The sequence below is a fragment of the Oncorhynchus nerka genome, linkage group LG2, assembly GCF_034236695.1.
Source record: "Oncorhynchus nerka isolate Pitt River linkage group LG2, Oner_Uvic_2.0, whole genome shotgun sequence".
NCBI lineage: Eukaryota > Metazoa > Chordata > Actinopteri > Salmoniformes > Salmonidae > Oncorhynchus > Oncorhynchus nerka.
The window spans coordinates 74,991,786-75,012,196 of NC_088397.1; the positions used below are offsets into that span (position 1 = coordinate 74,991,786).

Consider the following 20,411-nt stretch of genomic DNA (forward strand, 5'->3'; position numbering starts at 1 on the left):
TTCAAAAGTTTTTTCAACCCTCAAATACACAAAATTTCTCCTGCAACGGGGTGATCAAATATAGATCCTACATCTGTATCTATTCAACTCATCTGTTTATTTATCTATTTGTTTATCTATTTGTTCGCAGATTCCCATTTTCGTTCGAATCTGGGCCGTGCATAAAGGGGACACGATAGGCTTTCGAAAATGTAGCTCAGAATGTTCTTTTGCGTTGATCACCCATGTCTATCTCTATCCCACATTATCCCTTAATCTCTCTCGGTGCTGTGTGGGAGTTATAGGGTGAAGTCTTCAGCTTGTCATAGATGTGCAGTGAAGAGGACATTATTTTTAGAACAGCATAAGCGTAATTTCTTGCAAACAGATCTTTCAGAAGTTTATTTGTACAGTTAAAGCTAAATCAACTTGCCCATATAGAAAGAAGTCCCCTTGGAGAGTGTAGTCTCTGCCATCACCTGTAAAAAGGTAGCCTATTGAATGCAATATGCTTTCATTTATGATAACGGATAATAACGCATTGCTTTGTAAGAAACATACTGTACATAGTTAAGAATATTGCAATTAAACCTCAATTGAGAACCAAATAGTAAAAGTATCAAGTTTGATTTTGTGTAAAAGAAATAACTCAACTGTTACACTTAAAATGTTGAATGCTCCCTGCATTGAACATTGGAATTAATAATAAATAGACAGTGAATATTTGATACAGAGGAAATACAATTTGTATTGTCTTTCAACTCAAAATGTGTACTGGTGGTTGTGTAGTAGAAGTGGTAGTAGAATATGTACAAATATAGGTGATTGGAATGGTTGGTGGTAGGTAGCTGAATTAGTCTCTCTATTAGTGGTAGTTGTAGCTAGAAATAACAATTCATAATTGAGAAAATATTATTTTTCAGCACGTAATGCACTTCAGTTATATGCTGGATTCTGGACTCACCTCTGGATGCAGTATAAACTCAATCGAATTAACAAACTAGAAATATCAAAAGAAAAACACTCTATTTGTTGTCCCTTCCAAGTGCTGTCTATGTGTGTTTTAAATCAAGGGCAGTGTGTAGCTGGTAGTACTGTTGCCACACTGTTACAGCAGTCAACTACAGTAAATGCCAGTGGCATGACATGCGTACAGTATCTACGAGTATTGTTACTGAACTCCTTAGGCATCTGCCATGGTATCTTCAACCCAGCAATCTGCCCAGTCTTGTCCAGGCTTAACAGTTTTATCTGAACTCTTCTGCCAATAACAGCAGACAGGTACCAGTGTCAGTACAGTGACAGTATATAAGTGGGGACCAGGTTAGTATATCAGGGTCATTTTAACTGAAATCCTCAGGTATCTGCCCAGGTATCCTGAAGCCAGCTGTCTGCTGCCCAGTTTGGTCCAGGGTGTTCCTGGGGCTGGATGTGCAGGTAAAGCTGGCTCTGGTCTCCACCGTACAGCTGGTTCTCTGGAGGAACTGCAGGAAGTTCTCGTGGGCCGAGCCCTCGTGGCTGCTGGATATGGCCAGCTCGACGGGCCGGACAGAGTAGCAGCGCCGCAGCTTACACAGCTCCTCCCTGATCTGGCGGTTCAGCAGCCCGTAAAAGAAAGGGTTGACGGTGAAGGAGGAGTACGCCAGCCAGGTGACGGCCTTCTCTAGGTCGGCGGGGATCTTGGGCTGGTTGTTGATAGTCAGGTGCAGGTGGAGGGAGAAGTAAGGCAGCCAGCAGAGCAGGAACTGGCCCACAATGACCACCAGGGTGAGGGCGGCCTTGCACCCACCGAAGGGCCTGTGGTGGTGCAGCCTCCTGGGGGCACTGCGGGTGGTGATGATTGTGGTCTGGCTGTTGATGGAGTCAGAGCGGTGTTTAGGATGACTGGCCGTCCAGGATGGTAATGGTACATGCTGTCTAGCCGCCATGCGGGCCACTTTATAGACGTTACTGTACACAGCGAAGATGACCGCAGCAGGCAGGCAGAAACAGGCCACTGTGAAGAGGACCGAGAAGGCCCGGCGGTGGCTGCTGTGGCTCCAGTGCAGGGAGCAGTGGGCGGCACTGATGGAGCTCAGGCTGCTGTAGCTGGGCCAGCCGAACACAGTGGCCAGCCCCAGCAGGCCTGAGGCCACCCAGACCAGGACCATGACGACTGTGGCCAGCTTCAGGGTCATCTTCACCTCATAGCGCATGGGGTGGACAATGTAGTAGTAACGCTCCACGCTGATGGCCGTGATGGTGAAGATGGAGGCTGTAATTCATATCAAACTTTATAAATGGCTACACACAGTACAAAAATCAATGGAAAGTGATAAAAAGAAACAGAAGAGACTATAAAAAAAGAGATGAATATAAGAACATAACAGTAAACCCATTGATTGATTAAAGGCCATGTGTCCAAAATGGCACCCTTTCCACTGTATAGGCCTAGAGCACTACTTTTGACCAAAGCTCTGGTCAAAAGTAGTGCACTATATACAGAATAGGGTTTCATTTTGGATGCATCCCTAAATTCTGTCTGTCCCTTGTACTGTACCTGCGATGAGGAACACGTTGAGGAAGACGTATACCTGGCACTCCAGTACTGTGAACACCACACTGGCGAAGTACGGCGAATTGGACACAATGCCCAGGGGCATGAGCAGTACGGCACATAGCAGGTCCACCGCACACAGGTGGCACACAAAGACAAACTTCCTGAATTGAATGGAAATAACTGTATTAATCCCCAGAGAGGAAACAATATACACATGATACCTTCACTACAACAAATTTAATTTACTGATGTCTGGTGAAACAAGTAGAATACATGAGATACAGTACCTAAAATATTTCATAAATTAAACTCTAATTCAAGAGTATAAGCAATAGAAACAAGGGAATTGTGCATATAAAATCAGTGCATTAGAAAATCATAGTTCTTATCATGGATCTGTTTGATTATAATCTGGTGTATGTTTAACCTGCCTGCTGGCCAAAATGAGGACCACAACAGAAATAAATTGTTCAACTTTTTGGATTATCCGTGTTGATTATGCATTGTGGTTGAATTGTGTTATTAACTGGTAAAAAATAAATGAAATAAAAAAGTACCAAGTACCTGAGGTGCGGGGCCTTGACCACCACCACCAGCACGGCTGTGTTAGCCAGAAGGGCCACCACGTTCAAGGTCACCATGAACAATATCCCTGACAGGTCCTTGAAGCGGGTCTGGGCGTTGGGCAAGGTGACCAGCTGTTTGCTAGGGGCCGAGGCGAAGGGCGACCCCAGCCCCCACCGCAGGCTGTCATTGGCTGTAGTATCACTGAGGTTGGGGGTCAGAGGTGAACCAGAGTGTTCCATAGTTCACAATGAGAGTTTCAGAAGAGACATCATGAGCGTTCCATTAGGCCTAGACCCCATCTTTCACTGTGGTGGGCCAGGTGATTCATTCTGCTCAGGAGTCAAACAGATACGACTTTTCCCTGTTGGAAGAAAAAAGACAACTACATCAACGAATTGGGAGTGTTTTTGGGGATAGTTTTGTATTCACAGTAAATCATCATAGACCAAGTTTTGTAGGCCATTACATCTTCAAAGACACATTGGTGAAAACAACACAACCACTGATATCAAAGTTTACCACTGCAAAAGCCAGCCAACAGTAGTTATTTAATGTTTGCATGCATAAGCTTAGTTAAACCCTGTTCTGTTTTAATGATTGCAATGTCCCACTTAATACTGTCAAGGGATAATAACAACAATTGTATGTCAAATCCACAATGGAAGTGACATTTTTCTGTTATTTAGGAATATGTTCTGTTTTCATTTTGTACACTGTACATTATTCCTTGTGTTCACAAGTATCCATAATAAACCCATCTACGTTGTTACTGCCTATTAGTTTCAACACAGTTGATTGGCACAGGTGTCTACCATCTACCCAAAAGCTATGGAAAAGGACATCTATAACATTTAGAATATTATATTAGAATATTTATTTTAAAAACGGATGCTCTCTCTCCATCTCCCTCCCCTCCCCCTCTCTCTCTTTCTGTACGAGGAGAGGAGGACAGGGACCTGATCAATAGGAATAATTCATGGAGGAGAGGACACCCTCTCACTCTCTCTCTTTTCTCCTCCATCCTTCCCTAACCTTTTGAAATGAGAGATAATGAGCTTGCTTGTTTTAGCAATGCAGCTGCAGGGGACTGACCCTGTTGATTAGTATGAATAGCTTACCGATCGCTGCAGCTGCACACAGCCCATCTGTAAATAGCCCATCCAACTACCTACCTCATCCCCATATTGTTTTAATTTACTTTTTTTAAACTATTTTTTACACCAGTATTTCTACTTGCACATCATCATCTGCACATCTATCACTTCAGTGTTAATTTGCCAAATGGTAATTACTTCGCTACTATGGCCTATTTATTGCCTTACCTCCTTACTCCATTTGAACACTGTCTATAGATTTTCTATTGTGTTATTGACTGTACATTTGTTTATGTGTAACTCTGTGTTGTTGTTTTTTGTTGCACTGCTTTGCTTTATCTTGGCCAGGTTGCAGTTGTAAATAAAAACTTGTTCTCAACTGGCCTACCTGGTTAAATAAAGGTGAAATATATCTATTTTTTAAGTATGTGCCCTGTGTCAACCTGCCTGTGTAGGGCCATGCAATCTCTTACCAGGACAGACTTGATTTCCTGATCCCAGCGACACACACAAAGCCACTGCTCTTCTACCCAGACTACATCAAAAACAATATAGTTCAATGAACACTGTCTTTTGGTAACATGAATGCACAACATAGGCCCAGTCACATTGATATTTCCCATGCTCCTGTTCAAAATGTTTCTCAGAGCCTGTGGATGTCTGTGTGTTTGTAACTTTGGAGGTAGTGGATTTCCTGTACCTCTAAACTTAAATGTCAGGCATAGAGTTACATCAGGTGTGTGACATCAAAGCAACTTTATCTCCATCCACACAACTCACATATTATGCCATGATCACACACACAGTCACCTGAATCACTGCTGTGCTAGGAGCATCATCCATTTCCCAGAACCTATGACTAATGCATTCTGTTCTGTCTTATTCCCATGTCTTCCAGACTACCATACTAGACCAGTGCTTCTCTACTGATGCTCTCTGCCCCTGTAATCTGCTCTGTTGTCCGGACAACAGATTGGCATGCCATGTTAACTAGGCAAGTCAGTTAAGAACAAATTCTTATTTTCAATGACAGCCTAGGAACAGTGGGTTAACTGCCTTGTTCAGGAAGTTTTGTTCAGGGGCAGAATGACAGATTTTTACCTTGTCAGCTCGGGGATTCAGTCCAACGCTCTAACCGCTACCTACGGCCCCACGGCACAGGAAGGAAAATTCAGTGCATGTACAGTACAGTCTCGTGTGCGTTATGTAAGGTTGTCCCCGTTTTCATCCTGTCCTAGTATTACTCCTGCATACAGAATATGGCTTCTCCTTTAGGTTTCTGAACTGGCCATTTTCAGCCATGCAATAACATTTGGTTGAATATCACTACATTCTTAGGAAAATTACTTACTAAAAATGTTTTTATTTAGAAGTCTACTTCACCAGTAAAAATGATGATTTTCTTAAAATGTCTAAACTCGGACAATTGAAAATGACTGTCAGTTACAGAAGTGCAAGAGGGTATTCACAAGTCTATGTACTTGAACAAGTGATCTAGTATCATTTGATTGAAATGAAAACATTTGCCACAAATAAATCACACCTCTATATATGAGACATTCTCTGTATGTACCACAGCAGGAAAATTGTAGTTCACATCAGCAACTCTTCTATACTGTTTACTGTATTGATTAAACCCAACACACTGAGCTCCAGCTGAATAATAGACTACCTGAGTTTATTTCAACATGTATGCTAAGAGTTTTCATATATCTAAAATCTAATTAAACAGTAAGTATCTATAGTATTTATTTCAGTGTATACCAGGCAAAAAATCTAGGTAATAAATGACTTTAAACCACAATAAACCTTTTTGATTGAAATAATTTAAATCAAATCAAATTTGAAATCATTAAATCACTACTCACCTGACATGAATTGTGTGTATATACAATCTTCCTGTCACACTTTCACTTCATTTGAGTTAAAAGGGTACAACTACCTCAGAAGGTACTGATGTTTTCTGTCCAAGTGGAACTCTATTACAGTATGTCCCCAGGTCAGCTGTGAGGCTCTGGTGTCTGTGTCGGCTCCAACAGACAGTAAAACAGGTGTACCTGTTCCTAACCCTACAGACTTGTCTTAGTACCCATCAACCTCTCGAGTTGACCCCAGGGACAACTCACTAAGGCTGGCTGCTCCTTCTAATACCCTGGTTCCTGGCAGTCTTGGTCCTTGGGTTGATAAGTATCTCTGATGGATGGATGTCCTGTGGCAAGGACTTCTGGGTAGGACCAGTGAAGGTGTCAGAGGAGAGTAGTGATAGACTGATAGATGTCGACTAGGGTCCTCAGATAGAACAACTGGCTGGGGGAGGGGCTAGCCATAGGTCACCGTTAGAAGCACATCAACAGAGGATCATTGGTGAGGATGCTTTTGTGAAACCACACCCACCCTCATTGTCCCTCCCACACTCTGTTTCTCCCATCTCTCAGTCAGTTTATGGCTGTGATTCCTCAACCTACACACACACACACACACATTCTCTGTCCTCCTCCTGTCCCTCCAGGACTGCCCTGGGTGCTAAGAGTACAGACACACACAGTTAGGGGTTTAACATGTTTTTTTTTATATATATAAAATGTAATTTAATAGCATTAGTGAAACCAGATTGGATGTTGTGGGAATCAGAAAGACATTTATTTAACAGGCACAATCATTATAGAATAATGTGTTGTTAAGGCTACTATGTGAGTCAATCTATCACACATGTAATCTATAATATGTGTAGTCTACAGTACTCTTAAATCATACAAAGTCAATATCCTTCTGATCAAAAGTAACATCAACCAACTAAACTGTCTAAACACTGACATCTGTTGGTGGAATAAAACATTGCACTTACAGGACAGAATACAGTAATTGCAATGTAAACAATTGTGTGATTATAACCTGGTATTTGGTTATTTTTATTTTTTGGAATGGAGATTTAACGGATCCCAAGTCTCTTCTTCAACAGTTTGTCTTCATTATTTAACTTTGTTCTGACGGCAGCTCGAATCGCACTGTAATCCACACCAAACTTTATCCTCACGTGATCTAGAAAAAATATAATTTAAACGTATTAAATGTATTATTGATATCTTTTATCATTAGAAATAAAAAACATACAGCGCCTTCAGATTCAGATCTGTGTCACTGTCCCACATACAATACACCATAATATGAAGTGTAATTGTGTTTTTAGACATTTTTACAAATGAATAAAAAATGAAAAGCTGAAATGTCATTAGTCAATAAGTATTCAACCCCTGTTAAGTTTTGGTTAACAAGTCACATAATACAGTTCCTTCACAAACTTTTTCCACATTTTGTTGTGTTACAGCTTGAATTTAAAATTGATGAAATTGAGATTTTGTCACTGGCTTACACACAATACCCCATAATGTCAAAACAAAATAAAAACTTTTTTTTTATTTTTACAAATTGATAAAAAATAAAAAACTTAAATGTCTTGAGTAAATACATTCAGGAGTAAAACTGTACTTAACAAGCCACATAATAAGTTGCATGGACTCAATAATAGCAATAATAGTGTTTAACATTATTTTTGAATGACTACTTCATCTCTGTACCACACACATACAATTATCTGTAAGGTCCCTCAGTCAAGCAGTGAATTTCAAAAACAGAATCAACCACAAAGACCTGGGAGGTTTTCCAACGCCTCGCAAAGAAGGTTACCTATTGATAGATGGGTAAAAAATAAAGAAAAGCAGACACTGAATATCCCTTTGTGCATGGTGAAGTTATTGATTACACTTTGGATGGTGTATCAATACACGCAGTCACTACAAAGATACAGGTGTCCTTCCTAACTCAGTTGCCGGAGAGGAAGGAAACTGCTCAGAGGTTTCACCATGAGGCCAATGGTGACTTTAAAACAGTCACAGTGTGAAATGGCTGTGATGGGGGAAACTGCGGATGGATCAACAACATTGTAGTTATTCCACAATACTAACCTAAATGACAGAGTGAACAGAAGGAAGTCTGTACAGAATAAAAAATATTATAAACATGTATCCTGTTTGCAATAAGGCATTAAAGTAAAACTGCAAAAAATGTGCCAAAGAAATTAACTTTATTTCATGTATACGAAGTGTTATGTTTCGGGCAAATCCAACACAACACTGAATATCACTCTTCATATTTTCAAGCATGGTGGTGGTTGAGTTTTTTTTAGTAGAAACATAAATGGAATAGAGCAAAACACAATCCTAGAGGAAAACCTTTCCAACAGGCACTGGGAGACAGATTAACGTTTCAGAAGGATAATAACCTAAAACACAAGGCCAAATATACACTGGAGTTGCTTACCTAAACCACATTGAATGTTCCTGAGTGGCCTAGTTAAAGTTTTGACTTAAATCAGCTTGAAAATCTATGGCAAGACTTTAACCTAACTAAAGCATTCTATGAATATCAGCACAACTGGACAGTTTAAGTGTTTTGGGAACCTCTCTCTCGCCCCACAACCTAAAGAAACATTCTAGGAATCTTCAAAGAACAGACTAAATATGTTCTGGAAACATTATTGTAACATCAGGGGAATGTTTGTTGCACCCTAAAAGAAACATTGTAGAATCATCCACACAACTGGATAGTTTATGTGTTTTGGGAACATATATTTTGTGACGTCCCCACAATGTTCTCACCATACTGTTTTCACAACCTAATGAAACATTCTTGGAACCTTTAAAGAACAGATGAAATATGTTCTGATCATCAGCACGACTGGACATGTTTTTGTGTTATGTGAAGATTTGCAGCGAACTAACAAATGTTCCGGGAACTTTCACAAAACCAATTTTAGTTTGCTGGAATGACTTTCCCTCGGGAAAGAGGTCCTCCGACCTCAATGAGACAACCTGGTTCAATTAAGGTTGAATAAAATAGACAGCAATAAGAAATAGACAAAGTACAGTACCTAGAAGGCCTCTCATGATGTCAGGGGGAAGTTGAGGTTTCTGGGTTTCCTCTTTGGCGATGTTACACCTCCTGCCCTGCAGACTGTGTGTGCCCAGCGTCTCCCTGTCAAACAGCACCATCAGCATGGCTGAGATGTACTTCTTGAAGTCCATGATCTCTGAGATCCCCTTGTACAGATTCCTCTGCACTCTCAGACCCCCGGGGAGGTGGATATAGTTAGCGTCCTGCTAAAGTTAAAGACAGAACTGAAGTGTCCATTGTCAGAGAACATTGCAAAGTTGATTTGTCAAAGACATATCTAGTTTTATTTTAGAGAGATACTTTAATTGAATTGCTGTATTTTATGGCCAGCAATGTTTGGATATTGTGTATCTCCTTTCATCAGAAGTACTCCTAGCCTGGTTAAATAAGACTGCATGATGCACTTACCATTTTTTCAGCTGTAGGTGGAGCATTTGGTCTGGTTTAACCTGGCTAAAGTAGTCCTAATGCCATATCTCAGGTCGTCTGTCTGAACCCAGGCAAACATGAGGCTATATACATAGTTTTCTTGAGAGGACAAGTTGAATGTGACAGTAGCAGCAACTACATTGTAGAATGGCCTGATGGGGGTGGTGACCTCACCTCTACCTCCTGTGACACCACCTGTGACATCTGAACTGGCACGTCCGCATAAGAGATGCTCTGCCCCTCACAGCTCTCTGGGGTGACAGCATCGTTCACAACATCATTCACATCATTCCCCTGCTGCCCCCGGGCATGGTCCAGAACAGTCCTCAGGTCATGGGCAGTGTGTCTCATCTGGGTCATCAGGTCATTCATCTCTGACAAAGAGAGGATTATACACTCAGTGTACAAAACATTAGGAAAACCTTCCTAATATTGAGTTTCACCCCCTTTTGTCTCAGAACAGCCTCAATTTTTATGGGCATGGACTCCACAAGGTGTCGAAAGCATTCCAGAGTGATGCTGGCCCATGTTGATTCCAATACTTCCCACAGTTGTGTCAAGTTGGCTGGATGTCCTTTGGGAGGTGGACCATTCTTGATACACACGGGAAACTGTTGAGTGTGAAAAACCCAGCAGCGTTGCAGTTCTTGACACACTTAAAATCGATGCGTCTGGTCCCTACTACCATACCCCGTTCAAAGGTCAGTCTGCATCATGAAAAGAGAAGGTGTTCCTAATGTTTTATACATTGTGTATAAATGAGCAATCCCCCTAACTGATCAACCTTTTCCAATTTATATTTTCAAGATAACTGAGAACATTGGCAGGTCGTTCATCTCTGACAAAGTATCAGAAAATAATCAGCAACACCCATTTGACCAATGAAAATCGATTATTCAGTCAAGCCATGTTATATAGATAGATAATCAGCAATCACCCTAACTGATTAGCTTACCCTTTTTCAGTGCATCATTGCAAGATAACGGAGTACATTGACAGTGGTGTTTAAAATACTTAGAGTATCTGTCATGATAAGAAGTCTTTTTAAAAGTTAACACTAAAAAAGTTTAAGGTTGACGCCAAAAAATGGTCTATTTGGGTAACTTTGAATACCCATTAAATACGATTCAATGAACAATTAGTGTAGTTTTACAACATACCTTTCATCTGTTTCAGTTCCCTCTCAGCCAGCTGCCTGCATCTGCGCTCATATTTCAGTTCTGCTTGGAGCTGATCAATTTTCATCAGGAGAGTTATGGTGTCGGTTCTCGTTTCAGCACTTTGATCGTCTTCTTCCTCGAAGGTGATTGGTTCACCCTGAGAGAGAAACAAAGTACGACACCGTGTAAAATACAGTACAGTTACTACAACACATCAACCATACAGGATAGTGTACATGGGCCATAATCCTTACTGATACTGCAGGGTGGAAAAGTAAGAGGTAAAGTATTCCTTGAAACAAATTTAATTTGATTGTAACCAGTGGTGGTAATCTGCAGTAATTGTTAGTAACTGATCATCAATTAAATAACCTCTCTCACCTCTATGGGTGAATATCCATCATCTGGTATTCTGTACTTCTCCTCTATTACCTCACCAAAGTCCTCCAGAGAATGATCCATGCCAATCTTCATCATTTTGACAGAAGAGCCTGTGTGGACACTGACAGAGTGTGTTGTTGTTGCTGCCCGCTTTGGTGCCATTACTCAGGTGGGCAAACGCCCTGATGAAATATATAACACAGGCACAGAAAATAAGTACATCTGACTAAATACACAAAAATTATTTTCTTCAGGTCTGGAGCACTATAATTGTGTATTTGAATAAATAAAATATAAATATTGAAACTGTACATTACTTTTTTCCATCAACTTTTAAGACCATTATCTTCACATTGGGATTATATTTAAATAGGTTATTACTACATTGATGATGCTGTATGCGCTGCAATAACGTTAGCCACAAAGAGACTCATCTCTGTGGACGCCATATCAGGTCCTTTATAGGACGTGAGCTGTTTTTTGGCATTTCCCAATATTGGACAAATTAGCCAATTTCAAGCAACACATTACATATTTTAACACATCATATTACAGCTAACGTTATACCCACCTGTGTATTCAATTTCGTTGCTGAGATCGCAGTGAGACTGGATGCAAATCTTTGTCAGTACATGGAAAAGTACTAGCTGGTACTAGCTAGTAGCTAGAGGAAGTAGTACTGCAGTACTGCGGTGTATTTGGTCGCATTAAGTATTTCAGTGTGTGCTTGATGGCAGTGAAAATATATTCGATTTTTTAAATAAAACGAGATAATTCCATTTTTTTAGGTTTGTGATGAACATGTTACCTTAATGTAAAATCATTATTTCATCCTTTTAATTATTTACTTGGTTTAACTGCGTTCTGGAAGGAACCATTTGTCAGGATCACATCTTTTGGGGAATGATTTCCCCCTGCACAAGTTTCCTTCTGAACATGGCAGGTCTTCTCAGCCAATCAAATTTAGACTTTAGTTCTACTTGCTCAGGGATCCAGTGAGAGCTCTGTATTTGTGGGCGGGACAAACAGATGCCGCAATATTATCCAATCAACACCTCCATTTCAAAACTTGGGTCTGTGGTGTCTATAGTTTGGTTGAATCAGAAGAGAGAGAACCCATGTGGGTCTAATGTTGATTTGCGTGGTCAAAATCTGTGGTAACTAGTGTAAAGATTAACTAACTCTGGAGCACTGTTAAAACAATCTAAAGAATATAATCATGTCGTCTTTCTTTATAAAGAAAAAAGGACCTCCAAAGGTTTTCAAAAAGAGCGAGAATTCAGCGGGTTCCAAACGAAAGGTAAGGAGGTAGCTAGCTAACGTTAGCTAGCTATGTACGTAACCTTTACAATGATGGCTAAATGAACTTTCTTCTGATCTGTGATGCTTGTGTGTTGGTGGTTTAGAATGATGGTGACACGGGAAACAAACTCAAGAAGAAGCTCAATTCAAAGCACAATGAAGAAATCTCCAGCGACTCTGAAACTGAAGGGTAGGCTTACTTACCCAGTGTAGTTGACTGGCTTCACAGATAGCTATCTAAGTTGGCGAACAAACTGATTTTATTTAGAGCTGTATGAGTTGAAACAATATATTTATGTAGCCCTGCAGTGCACAGAAAAAGGAGGGCCAATGTCGAAGAAGAGTTTGATGAGACTCCACAGGAAAAGAAACTACGATTGGCCAAGCTCTACCTTGACCAATTGAGGGATGAGGGTAAGGGAGTAGCTAGCTAGCTTCTGTAACTATTAATTGAGCTGTGCTAAATAGTTTTCTTTAACTTTATATTTAAGTGCTTATTTGGAATCTGAAGCTTCACTGTTCTGTCTTCATGTCTTATCAATAGAAGAAAAGAAAGCAGAGGAAGAGTCTTTTGAGACTGACCTGATAGCTGGAAGACTTCAAGAAGAAGTGGTAAGTGTACTAGCTACAATTTGCAATGCTGATTATAAACTGGGTGGTTAGAGCCCTGAATGCTGATGGGTTAACAGCCGTGGTATATCAGACCATATGACAACATTTATTTGTACTGCTCTAATTATGTTGGTAACCAGTTTATAATAGCAATAAGGCACCTTGTGGGTTTGTGGTTTATTGGCCATATACCACACCCCCTCATGCCTTTAATATTTAATTATAGCCCTAATATATGTCACAAGTCCTTTTATGAATATGGTATTGCCCTATAGTGAACACGTTCTCTTTTCCTCAGCTTGAACAGAAAGGAAAGCTTCAACGGATGGTTGCAAAAGATGTGAGTATCTTTGTTGGGTGTCTCCCCTATAAGCACTCTGTGCATGTCCATCCAGTATCCACACAGTATGAGTTTTTTATGGCCCATAGTGTGCTGTGGTCATTTTGTAGGGCACATTGAAAAAGTGTTTTTGATTGGACCTACCCATTTCTGTCCACTTCTGTTTTGTGCCTACTAAACACAACCGCTATGTTGTCATGGTTTTCAGCTCCTGCCACCAGACACGTCAGAGATTCGTCTGTTGAGAGGCCACAAGCTGCCAGTCACCTGTCTGGTCATCTCTCCTGATGACAAGCACATCTTCTCTGCTGCCAAAGACTGCTCCATCATCAAATGTGAGTCAACATTTATATTTGTTTGTTTACTTCTCCAAAATAATCAAAGATAAGTTTGATGTTTTACTGAAATAGACTGTGCAAAATCATTCCCATGCTGCCTGAAATGCAACAGTCAAAGTAAGCTTACTTATGTATTCTCCCATTTTCTTCTGTAACTGCAGGGGATGTAGAGAATGGTAAGAGACTGCACACAATAGCTGGTGGGAGGAAAGGAACAGAGGATCGCCATGTTGGACATACAGCCCATGTCCTGTGTATCTCCATATCGTCGGACGGCAAGTACCTGGCAACGGGAGACATGAATAAGTTGATCATGATTTGGGAGGCGGCAACATGTAAACACCTGTACAAGTTCACAGGACATAGAGGCCCTGTGTCGGTAAGCTCTTCTTGCTTAAAATGTGCTTTCTTTTAAATTCTTCTTTTTGTTGCACCTTTTCTCAAACTGGGCCATCTATTCTCCACAGGGCCTGTCCTTCAGGAGGGGCACCCATGACCTTTACAGTGCCTCTCACGACCGCTCCATCAAGGTGTGGAACGTGGACCAAAACGCCTATGTGGAAACCCTGTGAGTAGCTGACTAGTAATATCCGTGTGTTTCTTCAGGTTGGCATGAGAATTGTGTTTGTGTTTTATTGACTGTGTCTCTCCCTAGATTTGGTCACCAGGATGTGATCACGGGGCTGGACAGTGGGAGTCGGGAGCGCTGTGTGACTGCAGGGGGGAGGGACCGCACTGTGAGGGTGTGGAAGATTGCAGAGGAGTCCCAGCTAGTGTTCCATGGCCATGAGTGAGTCTTCCTGGACTCCTTTCACTCTCTTTCTCTGTATTAGTCAGTCTCACAACACTGTATTGTCTCTGTTGGTCCGAGAGTGTATATTCTCCTTGTGTGTTAACCTATTGGGATGCTCCTCCCACTCTCGCTCAGGGGCTCCATCGACTGTATCCAGCTCATTAACGAAGAACACATGATAACAGGTGCTGATGATGGGTAAGTGTGTGGCTTTATACTCCACTAGGTGTCATCGCACTCCACATCTGTAGAGGTTCTGTAACCACTTCTCTCCCAACGGCACAGGATGGTCTATTACAAATGTTTTCATTATTTAAAAAATATTTTATCTTCCTCACCTCAGTTCTGTCTCCCTCTGGAGTGTGAATAAGAAGAAGCCCCTCAGCACGGTGAAGGCAGCCCACGGTCGGCATGGTGACTCGGGGCTGGAGCAGCCCTACTGGGTGGCAGCCGTGGCGGCTCTGCAGAACTCTGACACCGTAGCCTCAGGTGCCAACTGCTGTGCGAGTCACCAGCTTTATAACACGCATCTATACACGCACTGTAGAACTATTGACACTAGCTTCGACTGTGAGTCCTCTTCGCCAGCTTTATAACACGCATCTATACACGCACACACAGCACTGTAGAACTATTGACACTAGCTTCGACTGTGAGTCCTCTTCACCAGCTTTATAACACGCATCTATACACGCACACACAGCACTGCAGAACTATTGACACTAGCTTCGACTGTGAGTCCTCTTCACCAGCTTTGCTATACACCATCTCATCTATACACATCTGTATACACCCTGTGTGGGTTATTAGTAATGATCAACCCCAAACTTCCACCTCTCCTTGCTATAATGTGTACTGTAAACCTATAGTGTGATCCTCTACATTAGTGCTCAATCCTTGGTCCTATACACCCCCCTCCATATTTATTTGGACGGTGAAGCAAAATGTTGTACATGTGGCTCTACTCTAGTCAAAAGTTTGATGTAGTCATTGCGTGCTAGGAATATGAGAGCAAATACTGAACTTTTAGCTACTTTTCTTATAGAAAAACAACTTCTTCAAATGGGAGGGGGGGTGAGATGCATAAAGTGCTGTGATTTCTAAACAGATACATGTGTTAAAATACTGTACTGTCACCTCATATAAAACATTTGATCTCAAATCCAAAATGCACTGATTTTAGCTTCACTGTACACATAAATATGGGGGGGGGTGTATTAGGCGTTGACCGCTAATATTGACCTGCCCAATTGATGATGCTGGAATTGAGTAACTGTTGTCACTTGACAGGTTCACACAACTCTAAGGTGCAGCTGTGGAAGTGTGGCCAGGGGTTCCGTCACCTGGAGCCTCTCTTCAGCATCCCTGTGGTAAGCAAGTCCCAGCTCCATACCTAATACACCCATAACTTGCGTTGCATTCAATCATTGTGTAGCAATATGTGGTAAACACCATGTCATTTAGACATTACGCATTCAGCCTATGTGTATGATCAACTGACTAATACAAGTGTTCTGCACTAAAACATCTGTCTCCTCTCTCTTGTAGCCTGGTTTTGTCAACAGTCTGAAGTTCTCCAGCTCTGGGAAGTTCCTAGTGGCAGGAGTAGGACAGGAGCACAGGTATGTACCCAGCTACTTACCTGTCATACAGAGATACAGCCCAGAGCGCACTTACTATCATTATACACTCATTGCTGACTGATCAAAATCCTGACTATATTGATCATGTACTCTGGGCCTTCCCTTTGCGTTAAGCCTGTTTTCAGTGTTCTGTATGAAAGTAGTTGCAATGAGGACAGGTGCCCACAAGGTGGCACTTATTTCACTCCCAAATCCTAAGACTCCCTCGACTGCTTGGGGCAGTGATGACAATACCTCCTTCCATGTTTTCTTATTACAAGATTACATGGCTTCTTCGACTGCGTTCACGTGCTAGTTGAACATTTGTAAATGTCAGAAGTCGTTAAAGACAGGATCCCGCAGGAAGTATCATAATCAACCAATGGGTAGATCTACGCAAATAACTTGCAATCATTTGAACTCGGACACATACTTATATACTGCATCATTTTACGCATCACTTTATTCATGAAATATCTGTTTTGTCAATGATCTTTGTTTTTGTTAACAAAGTCTTTGTTGTCAGGCTTGGTCGGTGGTGGAGACTGAAGGAAGCAAAGAACGGACTCTACATTATTCCGCTGAAAAGACAACAGCCAGAGCAGGAAGGGGTCCAGAATGGAGAAGAGAATAGGGTTTAGTTGATCTATGTATGCCTTAGATTTTGTAAATTAAATTCTTTACACAAATGCTATTTGTGTTACATCTATCAATTAACTGCAGTAAACAGCTTCTGTTGGGGGGGGGGGGGGGGCTTTTAAAAATTTCACTTGAGGACTAGAACCGTTTTTGTGCTCTTCCCACATCTAATTTCTGTGTGCAGATGGGCTCCGATTCCGAGTTAAGTGTTCTTAAATGCTATTTGTTTTGGGTGGAGAGTGAATAAATGAAGGTGTTTCTACAGATATGCCATACTCTGACGGTGACTTAATTCCGGGTGGGGTTGAGTAAAAGTATAGATACCTTAATAGAAAGTTACTCAAGTGAAAGTCAGCCAGTAAAATACTACTTGAGTAAAAGTCTAAAAGTATTTGGGTTTTAAATATACTTTATTTAACTAGATAGGCCAGTTGAGAACAAGTTCTCATTTACAACTGCGACCTGGCCAAGATAAAGCAAAGCAGTGCAACACAAACAACAACACAGTTACACTTGGAATAAATACACGTACAGTCGTTAAACGCAATAGAAAAGTCTATATACAGTGTGCAAATGAGGTAAGATTATAGGCCGTAGTGGCGACGTAATTACAATTTAGCAATTAAACATGAGTGATAATGTTCAAGTAGAGATACGGGTGCAAAACGCATAATATGGGGTTGGGGTAGTTAGCTGGGCTATTTACAGATGGGCTATGTACAGGTGCAAGGATCTGTAAGCTGCTCTGACCGCTGATGCTTAAAGTTAGTGAAGGAGATTTGAGTCTCCAGCTTCAGTGATTTTTGCAATTCGTTCCAGTCCTTTGCAGCAGAGAACTGGAAGGAAAGGCGGTCAAAGCAGGTTTTGGCTTTGGAGGTGACCAGTGAAATATACCTGCTGGAGCGCATGCTACAGGTGGGTGCTGCTATGGTGACCTAGCAAAGACTTGTAGATGGCCTGGAGCCAGTGGGCTTGGTGACGAATATGAAGGGAGGGCCAGCCAACGAGAGTACAGGTCGCAGTGGTGGGTAGTATATGGGGCTTTGATAGACTGAATCCAATTTGCTGAGTAGAGTGTTGGAGGCTATTTTGTAAATTACATCTCCGAAGTCAAGGATCTGTAGGATACCCTCATAAAACTGACTGTTTAGCAGCATGAGTGAAGGAGGCTTTGTTGCGAAATAGGTAGCCAATTCTAGTTTTAATTTTGGATTGTAGATGCTTAATGTGAGTCTGGAAGGAGAGTTTACGGTCTAACCAGACACCTAGGTATTTGTAGTTGTCCACATACAGTGGGGCAAATAAGTATTTAGTCAGCCACCAATTGTGCAAGTTCTCCCACTTAAAAATATGAGAGGCTTGTAATTTTCATCATAGGTACACTTCAACTATGACAGACAAAATTAGAAAAAAAATCCAGAAAATCACATTGTAGGATTTTTAATTAATTTGCAAATTATGGTGGAAAATAAGTACTTGCACAATTGGTGGCTGACTAAATACTTTTTTGCTCCACTGTATACAAAGTCAGAACTGTCCAGAGCTATGATGCTGGGTGGGCGAGTGCGGGCAGCGATCGGTTGAAGAGCCTGCATTTAGTTTTACTTGCGTTTAAAAGCAGTTGGGGGCCATGTAAGGAGAGTTGTATGGCATTGAAGCTCGTCTGGAGGTTAGTTTAGAGTGTCCAAAGAAGGGCCAGATATATACCGAATGGTGCCTGCGTAGATGTGGATCAGAGAATCACCAGCAGCAAGAGCGACATCATTGATATATACAGAGAAAAGAGTCGGCCTGAGAATTGAACCCTGTGGCACCTCCATAGAGACTGCCGAGGGTCCGGACAACAGGCACTCCGATTTGACACAATGAACTCTGTCTGAGAAGTAGTTGGTGAACCAGGCGAGGCAGTCATTTGAGAAAACAAGGCTGTTGAATCTGCAGATAAGAATGTGGTAATTGACAGAGTTGAATGCCTCGGCCAGGTTGATGAATACGGTTGCACAGTATTGTCCTTTATCGATGGCGGTTATGATATCGTTTAGGACCTTGAGCGTGACCACATGTTCTTTTGATAAGTGTGTGAATTTGACTATTTTCCTGTCCCGCTAAGCATTCAAAATGTAACGAGTACCTTTGGTTGTCGGGGAAAATGTATGGAGTAAAAAGTACAACGTTTTTTTGTAGGAATGTAGTGAAGTAAAAGTTGTCAAATATAAAAAGTAGAGTACAGATATCCCTAAAAACTACTTAAGAAGTACTTTAAAGTATTTTTCCTTAAGTACTTTACACAACTGCTGGAGACAAATGTAAAACCAGTCATATGGGAGAAAACTGAAGCATATCAACTTAACCACAGTAAAGTTTAGGAAATGTTGTGCCATTGTGTAGCATTTACATTGTATGGCCTTAACTTGCAGGAATGGGCACTGTCAAATATCTTAATTATAGGCTACCCTGACTTTCTCTGTCCTATTTCTATCATGTTTAATATTAGTCACTATCAATATCGACCATAACCACATATTCAACTGCCAATTTACTGTTATTTCCGTTCAGTTTAGCCTACATAGCCTACATTATTATTACATTGTTTAGTTTACCTTCATTTGCTATTTCTGTAAACACAGTCACATCTGTGTGATTGTTGCTGAGGATTGTTAGTAACAGTTGGTAATATAAAGAAATGTAGGCTAATTAAATCGTTGTGGAGAGCAGACCAAACCATAACAGTTTGAAACTGACACATAGCTCAGTACTTGGTTGTCATCATACAGTTCCATGGTTAGTGCAGGCAATAGACTAAGGTATAGCCTACTATTGTACACTGTTCTCCCTAATATAATTCTACCGTACCAGTCAAGTTTTTCTTTATTTTTTCTACATTGTAGAATAATAGTGAAGACATCAAAATGATGAAATAACTCATATGTAATCATGTGGTAACCAAAAAAGTATTAAACAAATCAATATATATTTCATATATTTTAGATGATTCTAAGTAGCCACCCTTTGCCTTGATGACAGCTTGCACATTCGTTTAACCCTTTTTTTGGTTACTACATGATTCCATATGTGTTTTTTCATAGTTTTGATGTCTTCACTATTATTCTACAATGTAGAAAATAAGGAAAAAACCCTTGAATGAGTAGGTGTTTCCAAATGTTTGATTGGTACTGTATGTCACGAATATTCTGAATGTGGCAATTTTCAGAATGAATCAAACCACCTTTTTCTTTCATGTGTAAAGGCTCTCCAAACCTGTTTTTTTATGATTCATAAATACTTTCCTAAATCTAAATATTTATTTTTTAAATCTACCAGTTGGTGCTGAAATGGAGACCAATAAACATATATATTTAAAAGGCTTTCTTCCATTGATGCTAATATTCTGAACCGTTCTCTCGATATTCTAGTCTGTCAAACTAAAACTAAAAAGTGCACTGTATTTAAAGGGATGTCTTAAGATAAATGTACCAAAAATGAATGAAAACTTCCCAAGTGGGAGGATTTCCAGCAGTTGAAAGAAGAGCGCGTTAGGTGACTGAATGTGTGTAGGAAAGGCATAAATTCCTAAATCGGGATCGGCCCTTGGCGCATGTCTAGCTGTCAGCTACACAGCTTTTGGGATGTTGATCGAGGAATCCCCTGAGATTTGGCTATTTGAAA

General features: G+C 40.9%; 3 protein-coding genes across 5 annotated transcripts; 1 reads left to right on the forward strand and 2 right to left on the reverse strand.

Annotated features, from left to right (window-relative positions):
• Nucleotides 1–426: 426 nt before the first annotated feature.
• Nucleotides 427–3,434, reverse strand: LOC115131651 (probable G-protein coupled receptor). The gene is made up of 3 exons (XM_065021191.1): nt 3,083–3,434; nt 2,519–2,679; nt 427–2,233 (listed from the first exon to the last, which is right to left on the reverse strand). The coding sequence occupies exons 1-3, from the start codon at nt 3,322–3,324 to the stop codon at nt 1,323–1,325; spliced, it is 1,314 nt and encodes a 437-aa protein (XP_064877263.1). The 5' UTR covers nt 3,325–3,434; the 3' UTR covers nt 427–1,322.
• Nucleotides 3,435–6,795: 3,361 nt separating this feature from the next.
• Nucleotides 6,796–11,953, reverse strand: LOC115142462 (uncharacterized). 3 transcript variants are annotated; one of them, XM_029681970.2, is made up of 6 exons: nt 11,671–11,953; nt 11,151–11,281; nt 10,719–10,875; nt 9,733–9,932; nt 9,107–9,335; nt 6,796–7,218 (listed from the first exon to the last, which is right to left on the reverse strand). In XM_029681970.2, exons 2-6 carry the CDS (start codon nt 11,259–11,261, stop codon nt 7,109–7,111), a joined length of 807 nt encoding a protein of 268 aa, XP_029537830.1. In that variant the 5' UTR covers nt 11,262–11,281; nt 11,671–11,953; the 3' UTR covers nt 6,796–7,108. The 3 variants fall into 3 exon arrangements, with proteins under 3 accessions (XP_029537830.1, XP_029537823.1, XP_029537814.1); XM_029681963.2 differs by having other exon boundaries at nt 9,107–9,332; nt 11,100–11,281; nt 11,671–11,952; XM_029681954.2 differs by having other exon boundaries at nt 11,100–11,281; nt 11,671–11,951.
• A 229-nt stretch (nt 11,954–12,182) lies between these two features.
• LOC115146144 (U3 small nucleolar RNA-interacting protein 2) lies at nt 12,183–17,013 on the forward strand. Its single transcript, XM_029688010.2, has 14 exons — nt 12,183–12,399; nt 12,506–12,591; nt 12,703–12,815; nt 12,946–13,013; nt 13,312–13,353; nt 13,562–13,688; nt 13,853–14,070; nt 14,159–14,259; nt 14,347–14,481; nt 14,620–14,682; nt 14,828–14,973; nt 15,775–15,854; nt 16,033–16,106; nt 16,633–17,013. Exons 1-14 carry the CDS (start codon nt 12,319–12,321, stop codon nt 16,745–16,747), a joined length of 1,449 nt encoding a protein of 482 aa, XP_029543870.1. The 5' UTR covers nt 12,183–12,318; the 3' UTR covers nt 16,748–17,013.
• The last annotated feature ends 3,398 nt before the right edge of the window (nt 17,014–20,411 follow it).

Excerpts from the sequence above, each read along its gene's own strand:
- LOC115146144 (XM_029688010.2), top strand. The coding sequence starts at position 12,319 with ATGTCGTCTTTCTTTATAAAGAAAAAAGGACCTCCAAAGGTTTTCAAA. Across the intron at positions 12,816-12,945 it reads TGACCAATTGAGGGATGAGG|AAGAAAAGAAAGCAGAGGAA; the intron begins GTAAGGGAGTAG and ends TCTTATCAATAG. Across the intron at positions 15,855-16,032 it reads CTCTCTTCAGCATCCCTGTG|CCTGGTTTTGTCAACAGTCT; the intron begins GTAAGCAAGTCC and ends TCTCTCTTGTAG.
- LOC115142462 (XM_029681954.2), bottom strand. The coding sequence starts at position 11,261 with ATGGCACCAAAGCGGGCAGCAACAACAACACACTCTGTCAGTGTCCAC. Across the intron at positions 10,876-11,099 it reads ATGGATATTCACCCATAGAG|GGTGAACCAATCACCTTCGA; the intron begins GTGAGAGAGGTT and ends TTTCTCTCTCAG. Across the intron at positions 9,336-9,732 it reads TGGTGTCACAGGAGGTAGAG|CAGGACGCTAACTATATCCA; the intron begins GTGAGGTCACCA and ends CTTTAACTTTAG.
- LOC115131651 (XM_065021191.1), bottom strand. The coding sequence starts at position 3,324 with ATGGAACACTCTGGTTCACCTCTGACCCCCAACCTCAGTGATACTACA. Across the intron at positions 2,680-3,082 it reads GTCAAGGCCCCGCACCTCAG|GAAGTTTGTCTTTGTGTGCC; the intron begins GTACTTGGTACT and ends CATTCAATTCAG. Across the intron at positions 2,234-2,518 it reads CAACGTGTTCCTCATCGCAG|CCTCCATCTTCACCATCACG; the intron begins GTACAGTACAAG and ends TATGAATTACAG.